This window comes from Cololabis saira, chromosome 19 (assembly GCF_033807715.1).
Source record: "Cololabis saira isolate AMF1-May2022 chromosome 19, fColSai1.1, whole genome shotgun sequence".
NCBI lineage: Eukaryota > Metazoa > Chordata > Actinopteri > Beloniformes > Belonidae > Cololabis > Cololabis saira.
The window spans coordinates 15,446,113-15,463,721 of record NC_084605.1 but is presented as its reverse complement, the minus strand read 5'-3'; the positions used below and the strand labels follow the sequence as shown (position 1 = coordinate 15,463,721).

General features: G+C 42.4%; 2 protein-coding genes across 3 annotated transcripts in view; both read right to left on the bottom strand.

Moving 5' to 3' along the window:
• Window positions 1-5,693: 5,693 nt before the first annotated feature.
• hoxb1b (homeobox B1b) lies at window positions 5,694-7,456 on the bottom strand. Its single transcript, XM_061707910.1, has 2 exons — window positions 6,500-7,456; window positions 5,694-6,271 (listed from the first exon to the last, which is right to left on the bottom strand). Exons 1-2 carry the CDS (start codon window positions 7,059-7,061, stop codon window positions 5,961-5,963), a joined length of 873 nt encoding a protein of 290 aa, XP_061563894.1. The 5' UTR covers window positions 7,062-7,456; the 3' UTR covers window positions 5,694-5,960.
• A 713-nt stretch (window positions 7,457-8,169) lies between these two features.
• The window catches only part of LOC133419492 (homeobox protein Hox-B3a-like), a 20,682-nt gene continuing 11,242 nt past the window's right edge, over window positions 8,170-17,609 (bottom strand). The window contains exons 1-3 of one of the 2 annotated variants that reach the window (XM_061708686.1): window positions 16,669-16,969; window positions 11,209-11,521; window positions 8,170-8,828 (exon numbers count right to left, since the gene is read on the bottom strand). In XM_061708686.1, the coding sequence (XP_061564670.1) occupies window positions 8,248-8,828; window positions 11,209-11,428 (801 nt within the window). In that variant the 5' untranslated portion in view covers window positions 11,429-11,521; window positions 16,669-16,969 and the 3' untranslated portion in view covers window positions 8,170-8,247. Of the gene's footprint in view, window positions 8,829-11,208; window positions 11,522-16,668; window positions 16,970-17,609 lie in introns of those variants that run through there. The other variant, XM_061708685.1, reaches the window with a different exon arrangement.

Here is a 17,609-nt window from a genome sequence, read left to right as displayed (position 1 = left end):
ATATATATATATATATATATATATATATATATATATATATATATATATATATATTACAATAATAACAAATAAATCCAATGTATAAGATGTCAGACCAGGAAAAAAGGACAAATAATATTGGTATTGATGCAGCTGACAATGTAGTTAAGTATTGAACGATCCTGTTAAACTGAGTATCAGAAATTCTCACTTGCGGTATAAATCTACCACTTCCACGGTGTTTGATTTTGGTGGGAAAAACCTAACAAGGATGTTTTAGAAAGCACATGAATGCCCTCCACGAAAACGGGCCCTGGCTGACTCTGACAGGGCAGCAGGGATCAATGCTTTAGATTATCAGTGGAGGGTGAACAGCAACGGGCTGAACTGGACGAGGCGTTTACACGCACAATTGGCATGTGCAGGAGAGGCAGTGATAGCAGCAGCTCTGCTGATAGTGTTCATTGATCCTTTATTACTGAAACAACACAAAGAAAGCAATGCAGCACCGCCAGGCTCGAGGATAGCGACGACACTGGAGGAACACGAAATTTCTCTAGCGTTCACATAAACAATGTACCTGTTGGAGATTTTTTTTTTGATAATAATAAATAACACGTTATTGAAAAGATAAGCAGTAGAGCATCACTTCCACTTGAGCCATGTTTTAAACTAATCCAAGAATATTTTTTTTAAGTTCTTTGTGTTAAACGTTGTCTCATGAGGGTCTGGGTCCTTGTCCTCCCTCTACAGGAAGCCGCAGGGTCAGGCTGAGTTGAATCCCATGTCAAGATTGTCCCCACGTTGACCTGAGCCTGACTGGCCTCCCAGCAAAAAGCCCCTGTGAAGGTAAGAGGAACTGGGGTCCCCTCCCCTGGAAAAGAGGTTCCCTCCCCTTGACAGCTCCACAGAGCCGCAGCCACCTGCCTGCTGGGTCAGCCCCATATGAAAAGGGAAGCTCTTTGTAATCTGACGGGGATTACACCACCCAACAATGCCCCGCTGAAAGAGCGACAAAAGCCCTGTATCAAACGCCGCTGAGGGGGAGCAAGGCTATGATCTCCCGCTACTACCAACACTGACTGCTCTGCCACCTCTCATCTCCCCGAGAGGCTCTCTCCCCCTTTTAGCATTTGCTGCCTCGGTCCTCCTTCTGGCCTCTCATCTCGGGGATCTGGCCTTTTATCAGCGCATTCCTTTTCATTTGCATTGCGGTGTGGGGAGGGACAGCGGGTCTCTCTGATCTGATAGCGCCAGGAGAGAGTCAGGAGGATCCTCGGGGCATGAAGGGTGTGTGTTTGACTATATGCATCCTGTCCTGCAAACACACACACACACACACACACACACACACACACACACACACACACACACACACACACACACACACACACTGCATTCTCCAGATAGGCTGCGACCTTTCTGCAGTCCAGCAGCACAAATCACGCCTGTCTTTCAAGCTCTGTTTGTAGAAAATGAGTTAAATTCTTACTTCAAAGGCTCAAGTTGGAAATGATTAGAAAAGATTAAAAAATGATTTCATTAAAAGTTTTACAGAGGGTGTAAACGCGTTGGCATGAATCACTCTGAAGTTGTTTACGTTGAACAGATCTCAGTCTGCTGCTCACATGGGACCCCTAATTGAAACGTGTCCCGGTATTTTCCAGCCCCTCGATAAATAAGAGATTGGTGTTTGAGCTGATTCTAAAGGGTCTGTTGTAAATGTTTGTGCTGCTGGAGGAGATACTAAGAGGTGGTTTACTTTTCGGATTTCCTCAGAATCATTGTATTCCGAACCGGCCCATTGATCAAACACGTGTGTCGGCGTAGGGGGGCTCTGGTGGCAGCGTAGTTAAAAAAGAAAACCCACTGATAGATTGAGGACACACAAGACAGAGGAGCAAACGTGTCGCACTAAATCCACAACCTTCAGCCAACCTCACATTGACTGACTCTGAGAGTTACCTCAGCTTGTACTCAAATCAATGTTAGCCCTGAAAGCATTGAATGGAAAATCATTCAAATTGTATTATGTTAGAATATATGAGCCATTTCAAAATATTAATTCAGCATTATTTGAGGTGTCTGTTAAGGATAGCGGTTACAGCTCGCAGTGCGTTGACTCCACTGAGCGATTACACACCTCTATTACATGTGATGTATGAATGTGTGAGAAGGACCCATTTTTCATTACCAAGACATTGTCCCTAGAGGGAGTTGTTAAAGAAGAATCTATGAATTATCCCTCTGGAACAACTGGCCCTTGTCATAAGCTGAAGAGAGGAGAGGGAAAAGGGAAGCACAGCACTATTAGGATTGAGAGACTTGGAAGACGGCAGAAGAATGTGTCTGCCTTTGCATGTAATCCTGCACACTGCTGCCTCTCCCCCTGTCCAGTTAATTGGAATACAAAGCAGAGCAGGGTCGATGAGAGCGGATGAAGAAGAAGAGGAGGAGAGGAGGAGGTGGGTGGGGGGGGGGCTGTAGCTGCTGTCTGTCTCCAGCAACCTTCACTGCTCGCTGGGAATTGACTGGGAAAGCAGCAAGCGAGACCGACACACTGTCACTGGTAAAATGAACTGTCACCTTGCATTTCTCAGCCTCCTCGCAGCATCGAATTGGCCGCTTTGAACCATGTGACGTGACACTGATTGAGTTCTGGTTTTCCCCTCCTGGGCTCTAAGGGAAGGAGCCGGTTTAATTTCAAGTGTGCAGGCTCTCCATGCAGAGCATCAGCCCTGGGCAGAGCAGCATCACCTGAAACCCTGGATCCCCACATCAAACCTCTCACCGCCGCACTATTCTTCCTCACCACCCCTCATTATTTCATTGCACTGCTTCGTTACTCTGCTCCTCAGCTGGTCGTGTTTTTCTTACGGTGTATAGTCATGGTGGTCTGACAGGCACAGAGAGGAGGAAAACTATTAGAGGTAGCCATTTGAATCCTGGAGGCAATCCCAGGGAGTATTAAGACGTTAACCCTGGCCAAGTCACTTGTCCCCCTCAGTTACTATGCTGATGGAGTGGGGAAAGGATGCAGTCGCAAGGGGGACCCAGGAGACAGCAGCGTCAGGTCAGCTGGCGCTTCCAGATCCAATAGAGCCTGACTCAGATGGGGGATGGTTGTCAGGAGCCTCGCAGGCTGGTTTATAAAGAGGCTCAGTGCCAAGACAAAGGAGTGTGCCATTCATACCTACTTAACATCCCTCTCAAAGCCTCCGTTACAGACAAAACAGACGAAAGCATATTTAATATTCATCCTCCTATTAAAACGTGGTATCTTAATGCGGCGTTGGTTGGATTACCCTCCACGTCTATGTTAACAGGTACCAGAAACAACTCATTTTATCATCTGTTAATCTTCTGATAGTTTTTCCTTATAAAAAAAATTCTAAAATAAAATATCAAAGTCAGTTCTGATTTGAATCCTTTTAATATTTAAATAAAGCCGAAGATATATCTGAAGGAGCAGAGAAGAGCTCAGTGTTATGACTGGAGAATGAAGCTCTCCATCATTTCTCACGTCCAACGGTGACGTCTTCAGATGTCTCGCACTGTCCAACCGACCGAAACCAAAGATATTCACTTTTTACTCTCATGGCTGACAAATAAAACCAAAAGCTCTTTACACACTATACGCAGGAACAAGCATATACATTGACACAGTGCTTTAAAATATGTATAAAATGAATATTCAGTCACCAACAGTAGGATACATGAATTATGACTTTTTTCATTTCCTTTTTCAACAAAACCGTTTTAACACTCACGTTTTTCCACATGCAATCAATGTCCTACCATAATAAATTCACTAGGGGTAAAAAATATATAGAAATAGGTGGAAATGTGGAAATGAAATATCTATATCTGAGATGGTCTAATTTCATACTTTTATACATATTTTAGGATTTTATCATGAATACAAATTGTACATCTCTCTGCGCTCAGTCTGCACAAACAAGCATTTTTGATATCTGCCGATAAAAATCACCCCTCTGTGGTATCTGTCAGATGACCGACCCCCCGTTGGGGCTTGAATACTGTATCTAGTCTCCCTTTGAAGCCCAGGGCCCCCGCAGAGTGACATGCGACAGAGGAACTGGTAGAAACCCGAGGAAGTGAGCCTGGCAATAGACTTGTAAAAGAGCCTGCAACAACTGCGATCAGCATGGGGTACAAACAGCACCGGGCTGACCTCAAACACAGAGCAGGGGGGGGGGGGGGGGGTGCAACCGGCTGAAGATGTCGAAGAGCGTATGACCTTATCCGTGCTGGATTTATGAACTGTTGTCATGTTTGTGCAGTCAGGTGTTTGTGATTACATTTGTGGCCATTAAGGGATCTTTTCTTTCCTCCTTTAACGTTTATTAGCCGTGTTGCGCTCCTCTCCACTCCTTGCCGTTACAGTCTCCAGCAGAAGGCGAGGAGGACTACGCAGATCGGAAGGTGAAAAACATCCTGCTCCTCTCCCCCAGCTGAACATCTGTCTTGCCGGTGTTTGCTGCAGCGCGACTCTGACACCTCCAGATGGAGAGCCTGCTGGGAGCGCTGAGGTATTACCCACAGAGATGGCAGGGATCACACCCCTGGAATGAAGTCCCACACTTGTTTTCTCCACTGTTCCCTTTATTTTCTTGATGAATACATCACATCTCACTATATCCATTGTCACCCCCCCACACACAAGTCTGTGGCCTTGCAACTTATTTAAAAGGAAGCTTTTGACTTGGAAAGAAATGCAGGACATCAAATCGCTGAGCCTTCTTTTCTAATTTACAGGAATGGGTTGTATGCTATTTCAACTGTAACTTCTATTCGAGGAATGGCATTAATTTTTGATACAGTTGTGAAATAACTGCATACTCATACAGATATATTTCAAATGACTACTGATTTCCTTTTCCTAAAAATCTGTTTTTCACTGGCCTTAAAGAGATTCAAGTTTGCACTATCTTGAATATGGTCTAAATGCTCAACAACCATATTAGTCTCAGTATTAAAAGCGATACCTGCACACATGTAAAGCACAGTGGCCCCACATTTTACCACCCTGAGCCACTCTGATATCTTGACAGATTGACTCTGCATTCATTTGTGCCTGAACTCTGCATGAACCTCAGCTTTGGGAAGAAGGACATCGACAGGCCAGAGCTGTTGGGGCAGAAACTGTGTGTGCAAACCCAACACCCAGAGCAAATATTGAAACTGCTGCCCCTTTAGCATCAGAGGAAGCAAGGTGGCCGGGTCCTGAAAGGCTGAAGGGGGAGCCACAATAGGCACTGAGATGATGAATGATTCGCTTGTTTTCTTTTTTCTAGCACAAAAATGGATTTGTGTTAAAAAAGGTTTGTAACTTAACTCATGAGAAATACGGTTTCAACTGTTGTCAGCTGCATGTAAGTATAATTTGGGTAACAAATCAAGGGAGAGACCTGCCTTCCTGGAGTTTGTTGTCATGTTTAGAGCCCCTGGAGGTATTTGGAGGTGAAAAGGTCACCCTGAACCACCCCGTGTGTTGTATAAGATTCCTCTTGTCACATTATGCAAGGGGACTTGGGAAGAAGTATTTTTGGAGATTAATAAAAAAAGAAAAAATGTCTTCAAATGTCATAATTTCATGATTGTTTTGGGATTGATAAAGAGTTACATGCACAAGAAACACATCACTTTTTTTTAATAGACTTTATTATACTAAATCATTTAAAGAATCGTTGGAAAATACCCTGTAAATAAATAGTGCAAACAATGACACTGAGGAGGTCAGTGCTCCAACACAAACATGGGTTTATGATACAGAGACAAAAACACAAGAATAGATAAGAACATTTGTAAAAGCTTAGTCAGCATCCAGTTGAGACAGACATACCCTGTATATACCTCACAAGTCCACACTCGTTTTCACGGTTTTTAATCTGGAATGGTGCAATTTAGATGTGAAATACCGGTCAGGTCTCCACAGCCATATTTTTTTTTAGAGTCAGTCACTGTTCAGTTTTTGTCTCCTTTGCTTTTGGAGGAGAGTCGGAGCCGCAGAGTCTCTCTGCCAGTGCTGGGCTGCTCCCCAAAACGCGTCCGAGCTTCTCCCTCTTCTTCTGCTTCATCCTGCGGTTCTGAAACCAGATCTTCACCTGCGTCTCGTTGAGCTCCAGGCTGGCCGCCACCTCCACCCGCCGCGCCCGCGTCAGGTACTTGTTGAAGTGGAACTCCTTCTCCAGCTCCGTCAGCTGCTTGGTGGTGAAGTTGGTGCGGATCACGTTGTGCTGGCCGGGAACCCCGAACTCCGACACGAGCGCTGCAGGGACAAATGGATGAATGGATGATGGAGAAAGAAATATGGAATTCGTGAAGCTGAATAATGAGGATAAGAGATGAAATAAGAGATAAATAATTAATGACCACATGAATTAACAAAAAAAAAAAACACCCAACTTTTACTTTTACCCAACTTTTTACGCATGTATTTACGCACGTTAGCCTACTTCTCCTGGGTTCTCCAGCACATCATTGGGCCACAACAAACCTGTTTTTGGAGGATTCCTCTTTACTTTCATCCAGTCGAAGGTTTTTGACGATTCCTCCACAGGCTCCAAATCCTTATCTTTGCACTGGGGCGGCAACCTCGCGTAAACACTTTCTGGATAGTCTTGCTGCCTCTGATCCCCGTTGCCAAAATGCAAATACTGATTGCTCGGTGCAACTCCAGGCCCACAACCTTCCCCTGCAGCATATGTAGCCATGTTTGTTCCGATGGGGGAAACCTGTGCGTGGATAAAGCTCCGGTCCTGGTCGGGAACGAGGCTGTACTGGTGATGTCCGTACTCCAAAGGTGACCCGTACATGGGGTTCCCCGGGGCTGAAAACTGCAGATCCAGGTTGACGTGGGTCTGCTGGTGCAGAGGAAGGCTCGGAGTCTGCAGGGGCGCAGAGGCTGCAGCCACTAAACGACCGTCCCCTGCATAACTATCACTTGTTGCGCAAGAGTTGGACGACACGTATCCATGGTTTAAGTTGGGATATCCGGCCTTGGCACTGAAAATATTTGCTCCCCGGTTGCAGACAGGGTAATCTAAGTAGGAGTTCATCCTGAACCTGGGCCTGTGATTTGTTCACAACCGATCGAGACCGAGCAGTCATTAATCGGTGCTCCCTTTGCCCTAACCTTAGGTAGTATGTCAAAGCTGTAAAACTGCCTTCCACCCTCATATCACCTTCCTGACACACCATGTGACCTGCGGAACGCCAATGGCAAACGACCTCCAGCACTCTGTCAAGTCTGCCGGCTCGTCCATCAAACGGCTCGCATTTACATGACAAATGCTTCAATCAAACTCTCTCATCCATCTGATAAGAACACAAACATAAGGGCACATTTGCGGGCTGCAGTGCTAGAGGGGCTCCGAATAACACAAAAATGTCAACAAAAAGAAGAAGCTGGTGTCTTTCATAATAATAATAATAATAATAATAATAATAATAATAATAATAATAATAATAATAATAATAATAATAATAATATGTATATGTATTTGTATATGTATATATGTATAATGCCTACAGCTTTAATTTACGGTCTATGTTGTTGATGTTTTAAGATTGATCTAATTTAGGTTATTTTTTTCTAATTTAGGTTATTTTTCATAAAGCCCCCCAAAACATCAGTCATGTTTCAACCTATAGACTAATATCAGCATCAAAATCTGGCTTATGACTAAAATGTTTCCTCAGACTTTGGACAGCAAGAGGTTTGCAGACAGATTCTGAATCAGGCAGTTGAAATAATTCGTGCAGTGAACTCAGTGATCCATCATGCCTCTTTTTAAAGACTGACAGCTTGTTTGGCCCATTTTGCCCGTACAAGAACAAAGAAACGCTTAAGAGCCATGCTCTTTTTCTCCCTTTCATTTCCCCCTCGCATGGGAGTTAAGGACATTAATGCTACTAGTAAAAACGTATATATATTTTTTTACATTTACACTCGCCAGAAGCCGCCCTGAAATTAAATAAAAGCGGTGTGATATTTAAATCAATGATAATACAAATTTAACTGAAACAAAAAACATTTCTATTGATGCCTATTAAGATTTTGAAGTCATGCACTCGAATGAAGTAAATCTGGGGATGCCCACGCGCAAAAATTAAATAGAAAACTCACATGTACAGATATGTCAAATGCAACTCAAAAAAAAAGTAACATTTTGATTTATCAGGCTAATACATAAATAATAAAGACGCATGCAACGAGCAGCTGGGCTTCATCAGGGTCCTGCGCTACAGATGAGTCAGTTTTGGAGCTTGCAGGATTCTGTCCTGAGCAGCGCAGCTCTGTGAGAAGTACGGCCGGTCCAGGTCATCCGCTGCCAGCTCTGGGTGTGTGCTGTGTGAGGTGTCGTGCGGGTCGTATTGCACATCAAACTGCGGGAAATCCGCAGCTGGATATTTGGAATAAGTTGGCCGGTATGTGGACTGGGCCTGCTGCTGCTGCTGCTGGGGCTTGAGCGGAGGGGAGGCCTGCTGCTGCTGGCAGCCCCCGCCCAGATGGACGTAGCCCAGGCTGGCCAGGGTGGGGCTGCCCGCGGCGGAGGGGGAGGACGGGGGCGAGCAGGACGCCGCGCTCGGGCCCTGCGCCCTCTGGTCCTTCTTCTGCTTCATCCTGCGGTTCTGGAACCAGATCTTGATCTGCCTCTCGTTGAGGTTGAGCAGGCCGGCCATCTCCACCCGCCGCGGCCTGCACAGGTAGCGGCTGAAGTGGAACTCCTTCTCCAGCTCCACCAGCTGCGCGCTCGTGTACGCGGTGCGCGTCCGCCTGGAGGCCGGGGCCGCGCCTGCACACTTCTGGTTGAGAGAGCAGTCTGAGGAGAAACATGTGCAGAGCATGAACAGTCTGAGGAGAAACATGTGCAGGGCATGAACCACGTCCAACAGTTAGCAGCCATTACATTTCATTCATTCATTTTTTCATTTATTGATTCATTCCAGACATATCAAAGCCATTATAACAACGTTAGCTCTTGTATGCATCTGTGTATCTATTTATTTAAATAAATATACCAGTGGCGTAGCCAGAAAAAAGAGTTTGGGTGTTCACCAGCAAATACTGGGTGTGCCAAATTTATTTTCAACAAAACTAGACGTTTCACCTCCACAAACATTCAAAAGCATGTACAGGACTGTCTCAGAAAATTAGAATATTGTGATAAAGTTCTTTATTTTCTGTAATGCAATTTAAAAAAAAAACAAAAATGTCATACATTCTGGATTCATTACAAATCAACTGAAATATTGCAAGCCTTTTATTATTTTAATATTGCTGATTATGGCTTACAGTTTAAGATTAAGATTCCCAGAATATTCTAATTTTTTGACATAGGATATTTGAGTTTTCTTAAACTGTAAACCATGATCAGCAATATTAAAATAATAAAAGGCTTGCAATATTTCAGTTGATTTGTAATGAATCCAGAATGTATGACATTTTTGTTTTTGTAATTGCATTACAGAAAATCACAATATTCTAATTTTCTGAGACAGTCCTGTAGATTTAGAATACAACATGTTAGTAAGAGTATAACAAGAAAAAAAAAATGCATCACATTTTTGGGTGTGCCAGCTGTCTCTGTGGGTGGCCCCGGCCCCCCCTGGCACACCCGTGGCTACGCCACTGAAATATACACATACAAATGTGCATATCCACACATTTTGAACGTACCGACCCCTTGTAAATAAATGTAAATGAATCTGTTTTCGATGATTGTACACAAAATAAATAAATCTATACCCAATGTGCACACGCCTATCTATAAATAAAAATATCTTATATGCATACCTATATACATGCACACACATAACTCATATTAAATCATATTTAACATGTCTGAAAAGTGGTAGGAAGAAGTCAAACTTATTTAAGCACACCCCTTCTCAGTCCATAATAATACTTTACAATCGTCCGGTTTTCTGAGTCTTGTGAGTTTATGAAAAAAAAAAAAACATTATATTTTCCTCCAACGCTTCAACTGTGTCTACTGGTAGTTTATGGATTATTAATCACATCTTCTCATGTTGGTTGGCAGAGTGAGATGCGTAAAAGAGTAAAGGCAAACGTGCCATACAAATAAGTGAATTCATTTGAATCAATACCATACAAATTGACAGAGGAGGAAAGAACTGGTAAAAAAAAAAAAAAAAGAAAAAAAAAAGGAAAATTGAACTAGACTGCAATTTCTGGAGGAATGACTCTGGTTGCTGCTTCTGCTCGTCCCTGGTTTCCTGCTTATTGCTTACAAGTTGAACGTTTTTAGATAAAGGTGCATCTAAATGACCATACAAGGCAGATGCAGCTGCAAGCACTAAGCTGTTTCTATGGTAACGGGTTCTGACTGGCAGCTGAGGTTTCCATGGTGATGTGTAATGCAACATTGCATCTCACTCATACTTAAAATGCATTAAAATTGTCTCAGTCCGCAGCTGTTTAAAGAGAAACCATAACTCTAAATCAGATGTCTTTGCATCCAGAAAGAGGCATTCCTGCACGGTCAGTGTGACATTTGTGGCTGAAGCAAAAACTGTCAACAACATACAGACAAATTAAATCAGAGCAAGTTTTTGATTTCATACAAAGTACTTTTACAATTTTTCATTTGATCCCATTAGCCTGCAGGGGAACTTTCTTTCATTTTAAGGCTAAAGTAGTGTTATTTATTTATTTATGTTTGAATGATTGGACGATTGAGTTCTTATTGACGTTTATGTATCTTTTAATACCTTCATATGTTGTGTGGGTCATGATAAAACCCTCTGAAACAAAGGAGCCATTTCAGGTCAAATAAATAGTCTCAAGTGACAGAGAAGGCCTGCAGGAGGAACAGCTTTAATGCAAAGGTAGCTAGTTTCTTTTTTTCCAACCTGGTTTCTGTTCATTTCCCTTACAGTTCCTAATGTTTTTTCATTCTTTATTATTATTATAATTATTGTTTTAATGGTAATTTATGTCCAGTGTGACTTGTGAAAGTTTTAGTGTTTTAATGTTGTTCTTTCTCTTACAGTAATATATTCAAATAAGCTTCAAACCAAGGATGCCTATTCTGTGACATTTAAAAGCTGAAAAAGATTAAATATGACCCCTGAAAGCTGTTAAAGAGAAAATGAATGAAAGCCTATTACTTTTTTTCTCTTTCTATCTATCTTTCTTACTTTCTTTTTTTTTCTTCTTTTTTGCAATGTTTTACAGACCTGCTATTCTCCTGGTCGCTTTCTGGTCTGAGCTTCTGGACTCTTTCATCCAGGGGAAAATGTGTTTGCTCACTGTAAACTTGCTGCCCTGCAGCTGTGGCCTCCGGGGAGCCGTGCCCTGAGACGGTGCCCGCTGCAGGCAGCCGAACCCGTGCACGCCACCCACAGCCTCGCTGCACAGAGCCGGGTGCTGCTGGATGTTGCTCTTCTGCATTTCCATGAAACGTGCACCGGGGCCCCGTTTGACCTTCTGGCGGAGCGCTGACAGCCAAATGTCACATGGCAGGTTTCCAAAGAGCCGAAGGCTTCTGGCCTGAGAGGAAGATAAAAAAGACGGAGACAGAATAAGGGAGGAGACTAAATGATCCATCTTATCAACTCAATAGTGTGCTGACATGAATAGCAAGCCTCTCCAGGCTAGAGAGGTGAAATAAGGAGTTTGGTGGAGGAACAGCAATCTGATGACAATTCTGAAAAATCTGCAGAAATTCAGCGTGTTTTTTTTTTGTTTGGTTTATTTATTTTTTTGCAGTTGAGACGTCACTCCGTTTTTTTTCATTGTACCAAATACAACATGTAAATGTTCTGTGGTGCAACGGGGCCTTTTTAATAGGAATTAGTCCTTTGCAAGGTTCAATAACGATTATTGGAATTAAATAGCAGATCAAAAATATTCAGCTCTAAAATGAAGCAGGAGTTTTTTATGCAAATATCTAATGTGTTTTCTATGGCGCTTTCTGGAATAACACGAGGCCTGACTGTTAATAAATCCTCCTGCATGTGTTCAGCTAATGGACAGCCTTGTTTGTGAGGAGGGAATTAAATGTTATATTACAATCTACTGAAAAACACATCAATCAAATGCAAAATGACACAGAAGTCCGTTGTGCGCTGGCGCTGCGAGGTTTATGCGCGTAAACTGAAATGAAATCCATCTTTTCACACGGTGTCTCGGCAAAAAAAAACAAAATGCAAGCCTCTTCATCCGGAATGAAACGGAATAAAAACATCAAGCGTCGGCATCAAGGCGAGGAGAGAAACGCAGATAGAGAGGGAGAGAGAGAGAAAGGGGGAGAGAGAGAACGAGTCTGGAGGCATGCAGCTTTCTGAACTCTGGGTGAACCGCGGCTGCTGGAGTCAGCGTCGTAAATCATAAAGACACATAAGCCAGTCAGTCCGCGGCACAACAGCCCGGCTGCCTTACCTTCGCCAGCGCAGTCAGTCCTCCCTGAAAGGAAACACACACCGACTCTCTCACCTCACAACATCTCCACAGATTAGAATAATCCACGCAGGAAAAGCGTCTCTGGGATGAGCTGGTGTGATGTGGCTTTTGGGGTGAAGCCGAGTGGACAGTGTTTCTGCAGCTCAGACCGCCCTGCGATGCATTTCTGCACACACCGTGTGTGTGTGTGTGTGTGTGTGTGTGTGTGTGTGTGTGTGTGTGTGTGTGTGTGTGTGTGTGTGTGTGTGTGTGTGTGTGTGTGTGTGTGTGTGTGTGTGTGTGTGTGTGTGTGTGTGTGGAGAGAGAGAAAGAAGCCCTTTCTGCTGATCATGCAAGATCAGTTTCATATATGGTAATAGCCCTATGATAAAGAATCGGAAGGGACTTTTTACTCCTTTGTTTAAGGCAAATTAACTTCCTGCACCTTGATGTTAGGGAGAAAATCTGAAATATATTTAGCACTGAGCTCCATTTTAAGTAGATAGAGATAAGGAAATGGCCTTTCAGGAAACCACCGCAATTTTATGTGTTAAAATGTTATTTAAAGATGTCAAATTTTTCTTTGTTTTATTTTGAAAAATTCAAGTCGCCCTTTGTGTCTTCAAATACTGGTATGAGCACGCAGGCAGACACATTTTCTATTTTGTTTGAACAATCCTGGAAAAAAGAAAGAAACAATAGTAATGATATTAATGATAACTCATATGCCACCGAAGTAAAAAAAAAAATAAAAAATGCTCCGAGAAAGAAAGCTATAAGCAATTAGTCCACGTTTCCACATACGCACAAAATGCATTATCTATATTCTGTAAGTACTTACTGGTAATTACAGTTTTCGTTTCCTAATTTAAGTGATAGATCAGATAGATTTCAAGGCATTACAGTGGAGACAGACAGCGGTCTGCACAGCAGCATCCATTAAACAGTGTCCACGCAGAAGTTGATACTGTAATGAGGCTGCTGATTTGGCTTTCATGGTGACGATCAGGCTGCTGCAGGGATCGATAGGCGGCGCTTTGATCTCCCTCTGCTGCGCTTTGCTCCATCGCTTTGATTGGCTCGCAAAGGTAATTTTTAACTAAATGATGTAAATTAATGTAAACTGGTGTCTTTGATCTCTGAAGCAAAGAAAGGACACACCTTTTTGTAAAAGTAAAAACAACTGTAATTATTGTATTTTTTTTTACATTTAATTTAATTTTTAAGAAATTGAGCAAACTTCCCTCTGATTTCCGTCCGTCCCGTCAAAGCATAAATGACAGACTTTGCTCCTGGTTCATAAGTAATCTAACCTCGCAATCCTGCAGTCCTGCTCGGTTGTTGTTGGAACATTTGCAGAAGTAAAACCTCATTACTGAGCTCCATGAGGCTAATTGTTGATTGATACTGCCAGATGTGCCTTAAAGCGCTATAAATTTCTAACGACTGTGTTTCTGTGCTGATGAGAGCTGCTGGATTTTGTTTTGCTCATCGGTTAAAAATCTTTTACTTCATTAAAAAAAAACACTCTACAGGTCGAGTCCTGCGTTCAAAAGTGACTGCAAATAATAAAAGTACCAATTACAGAGGATACATAATTTTTAATAATGAGAATATGGACCATGGCAGGATTAAGACTTTTGTTTTCATTCTAGAGACACAAGTGCAGGTGATCTAAAACACTTTGGTGAATAGAGTTTCAGGTTGGTTATTCTCAGGATAAATGTTTTATCAACAGCTTTATGGACTTCAAACATAAGCCAACTTGTGTCAAAGAGACAAATAACACCTATTTTATTGCATTTGAGGGCTTCTCTGACATTGTATTAATATTCATGATTCCCTTTTTTGGCTTCACACCTAACTGATTATAATAATTTCTGAGTTTGATTGTTAAACTGCGTTAAACTCCAAGACTCTCCAAGACAGTCCAGCGATTCAAACGGGCGACCAACCAGTTAAAAGAAGGGATAATAACTCCTCCTGAACCTGCTGTTTAACCGGTACCTTTCATGGCCCCAAAAATGCTTGAACCTCCTCACCATCTTCATTGCATTACTAGTTTTTCGTGGACCTAGTGGTCTTTGTTAAGAGTGGTGTCACAGGGAAAGGGGGAGGTCATACAGCAAAGGACCAAGAGCCACACAGGGCAGGCTGCAGGAGGACTGCAGCCTCTGCAGAGCAGGCAGCTGCTCAACTAAAAGCTGCCCCGGCTAGTTGAACATGAATATCTTTAACAATGGTTAGCAGCAGCAATGCCAGTCCAGCATTTTGAGAGGCTCATGGTGCACAAGTGCTGCCCAGCTAGGACTTACAAAGTAAATGCTATAAGTTTTTGGTTTAAAGTCACTGGGTCACCTAACTTTGGAATATATTAAAACAAAATAATTATCAATTCAATTAATAATATGAAATATAGGACATTGTAGAATGCAATAAATAGAGGTGTGTCTTATTTGTCTCTTGAAATAGGCCTGACACTGTTAATCTCAGGATGCTACGTTCAGACTGTCCACCCAAATCCATTTGTTAGCAGATCCAGATTGTATTTGTTGACAGTATGAATAGCTGAAAATCACATGAAATGCAATACCGCCCCCCCAAATCAAACAGTTTGAGGAGGTGGATACAAATGGGATTCTACTTTACTTTTGGAGCTTCCTGTAATTTTTAGAAAACTGTTTGTGACTGATGCAAAGACCTCTCAACCGTACATTTCGGTTCGTTTACATCAGTGCAATATGTGCATGTTACTATAGCAACCACTCGGATTGGTTAGCACAACACACACATGGATTGATCACTTGAAATAAATAGTGTAAACTTTTCATCATCAAGATCAGATTCTGATTGACGTGCCCAAAAATTACATTTAGACTCTAATCTGAACAAACACTGTATAGGTCACATTGATGCTATAATAAAAAAATATACACAGAATATATATATATATATATATATATATATATATATATATATATATATATATATATATATATATATATATATATATATTCTGTGTATATGTATGTATGTATATACATAAAGGAAACTTTTGGTCTGGCGTTGGAAGGTCACGTGGTTTGGAAACTATTGATACTAAAGACATTTCTCCAAAGTGAACAGCTGTCAAATATCCAACCTAAAACTGACTTCAGCACAGTCTCTAATCAGTGTTTCTTGACAGCTGCCCCCGTGATCTTCTGGCGCCCTTTATGTTTAATTTCTGCCACTTTTACAAAAATGTTATATACAATTCCGGGCTGAGCGTCAAAATCTCAGGATGAGAGGATATAAAATGGCATGCATTCTCATGAGAGCAGTAGGTATCCATTTATTTTATCTTAAACTACAGCGAGGGTTATAATTATTGCAGTGAGTGTAGCTAGTAAAAAAACAACAAAAAGGTAAAACAAACAAAGGTGCCAGTTCCCTCAGAAATAGGCTACTGCTGCATCTCCGTTGTGCATGATACATGTGTACCAACAGTATAAAGTGGTCAATAAGCCGTACATCATACTGATAGCCTATAAAAAGTGCCATAAACACACAAAGAGAATCAGCCATAAGTGCGTTGTTTGGCGGAGGAACCGTCCCCTGATGTACGGCGGGAGCGCGGAGGCTGGGTGGGTGCGATGTCCTGGTCGGGTGCTCTGCACAAACGCGGACATAAATACAAACACGCATTTGATCCCTATTCCGACTTTCGTTATCACACACATGACAACACGATCTGCTCTCTCATCTCTCCCGTGTATGCCTGCGCGCTCCGTGATGGCCGTGCGCGCTCCCCCGCCCCGCACCCACCAGCTCCGTGGAGCGCGCATGCACGGCCTGCTGACAAATGCAGCTCTGCAACCTCTGCTGTCAATTAGCTGCAGGAACCACGTGTCCGCGGGCGCGCGCGATTTATTGCTCTGAATTAATTCCGAGACTGTTGAATCAACAGCGGCAGCGAGTTGATTTCCCACCGACAACACGAGCGCGCCGATAAATAAACGAGAGCCCCAAGAAACAAACAACACAGATTGATATGCCCAGATCATAATCAAACAGATAAACAGCAGATGTAAATGTTTATTTGAGTCATTGTCAACACTTCCAAGTGAGCGATGAACACATTATGTTCATATATAATATGTTCTGCTAGAAAAAGTTATAAAAACAATGCTGATATTAACACATAAACTCTTAATTTGTCCATATGTCTGTCTATAACTGTCCATAACAGAAAAATGAAACTTTGTCAAACCTACTTTCTTGTTTGTGCTCCCATTCTCTCCTCGGCCGGAGTGTCCCCTAGCTCAGTGCGGTGTTGGAGCTGCTCCTTGAGGTCCTCCTCACGTTTCCTCTGCAAACGCAAACTCCTCCTCGACCTCAGACACTGGCAGTGAAAAGAGGACGTGACAAATGATGTGCTGAACAATGCCCACATTCAACGCTCGTCCTGCAACTCTCCCCGATGTCATATTCTCTTAACAATGAGGCTCCAAAAGGGAGGAAAGGAAAACAAGGCTTGGGTGCCACAGGCCTGCGCAGAGCTGCACACCCAAGCCTGTCAGACCCAGGGCGCGGGGGAAGAACCCTCTGCTTTATTTGCTTTTAACTTTGTTTTTCCTTTCCTCGAGGTTGAGTGTCGTCACCTACAAACTCCCCAAGATACGAATTTGTGGGGTGCTGTTGTTTACACAAATTCGGTTCTACAGGGTGTATATAGATGACATCCGTCTCTGCAGGGACACGCGGCAGCAGCTGGAAACAGTCATACAATCATCTGGATCAAAATGTCTAGAACATAACAGTCCAAGATGTAAAGTCTGCTGAAGGTCTTATTTCCCTCTAAATCCTGATACTGGATCAGTGAAAGACAATTATCACAAAAACTGTTTTTTTATTTTATTTCTCAAAATCCAAACCCTTCACAACATGTTTAAAAGTTAAAACTGGGATTCATTAGTACTTAACAAATTATGGAGCCTCATATACGTAAATATTTTCTTTGGATGCCGGTTATTCCTTTGGTATTAGTTCAATTTCAGTTATTAATAAACTGTAAGATATAGCTTTAATATATGCTTATGAGAGCATAAGTCTGGAGGTAAAAACATTAACCCTTAATAAAAACAGGGTGTAATCACGCAAATGAGAGGGTTAATAAAGCATTAATAAAGGCCTGTCACCAATAAATCACACCAAC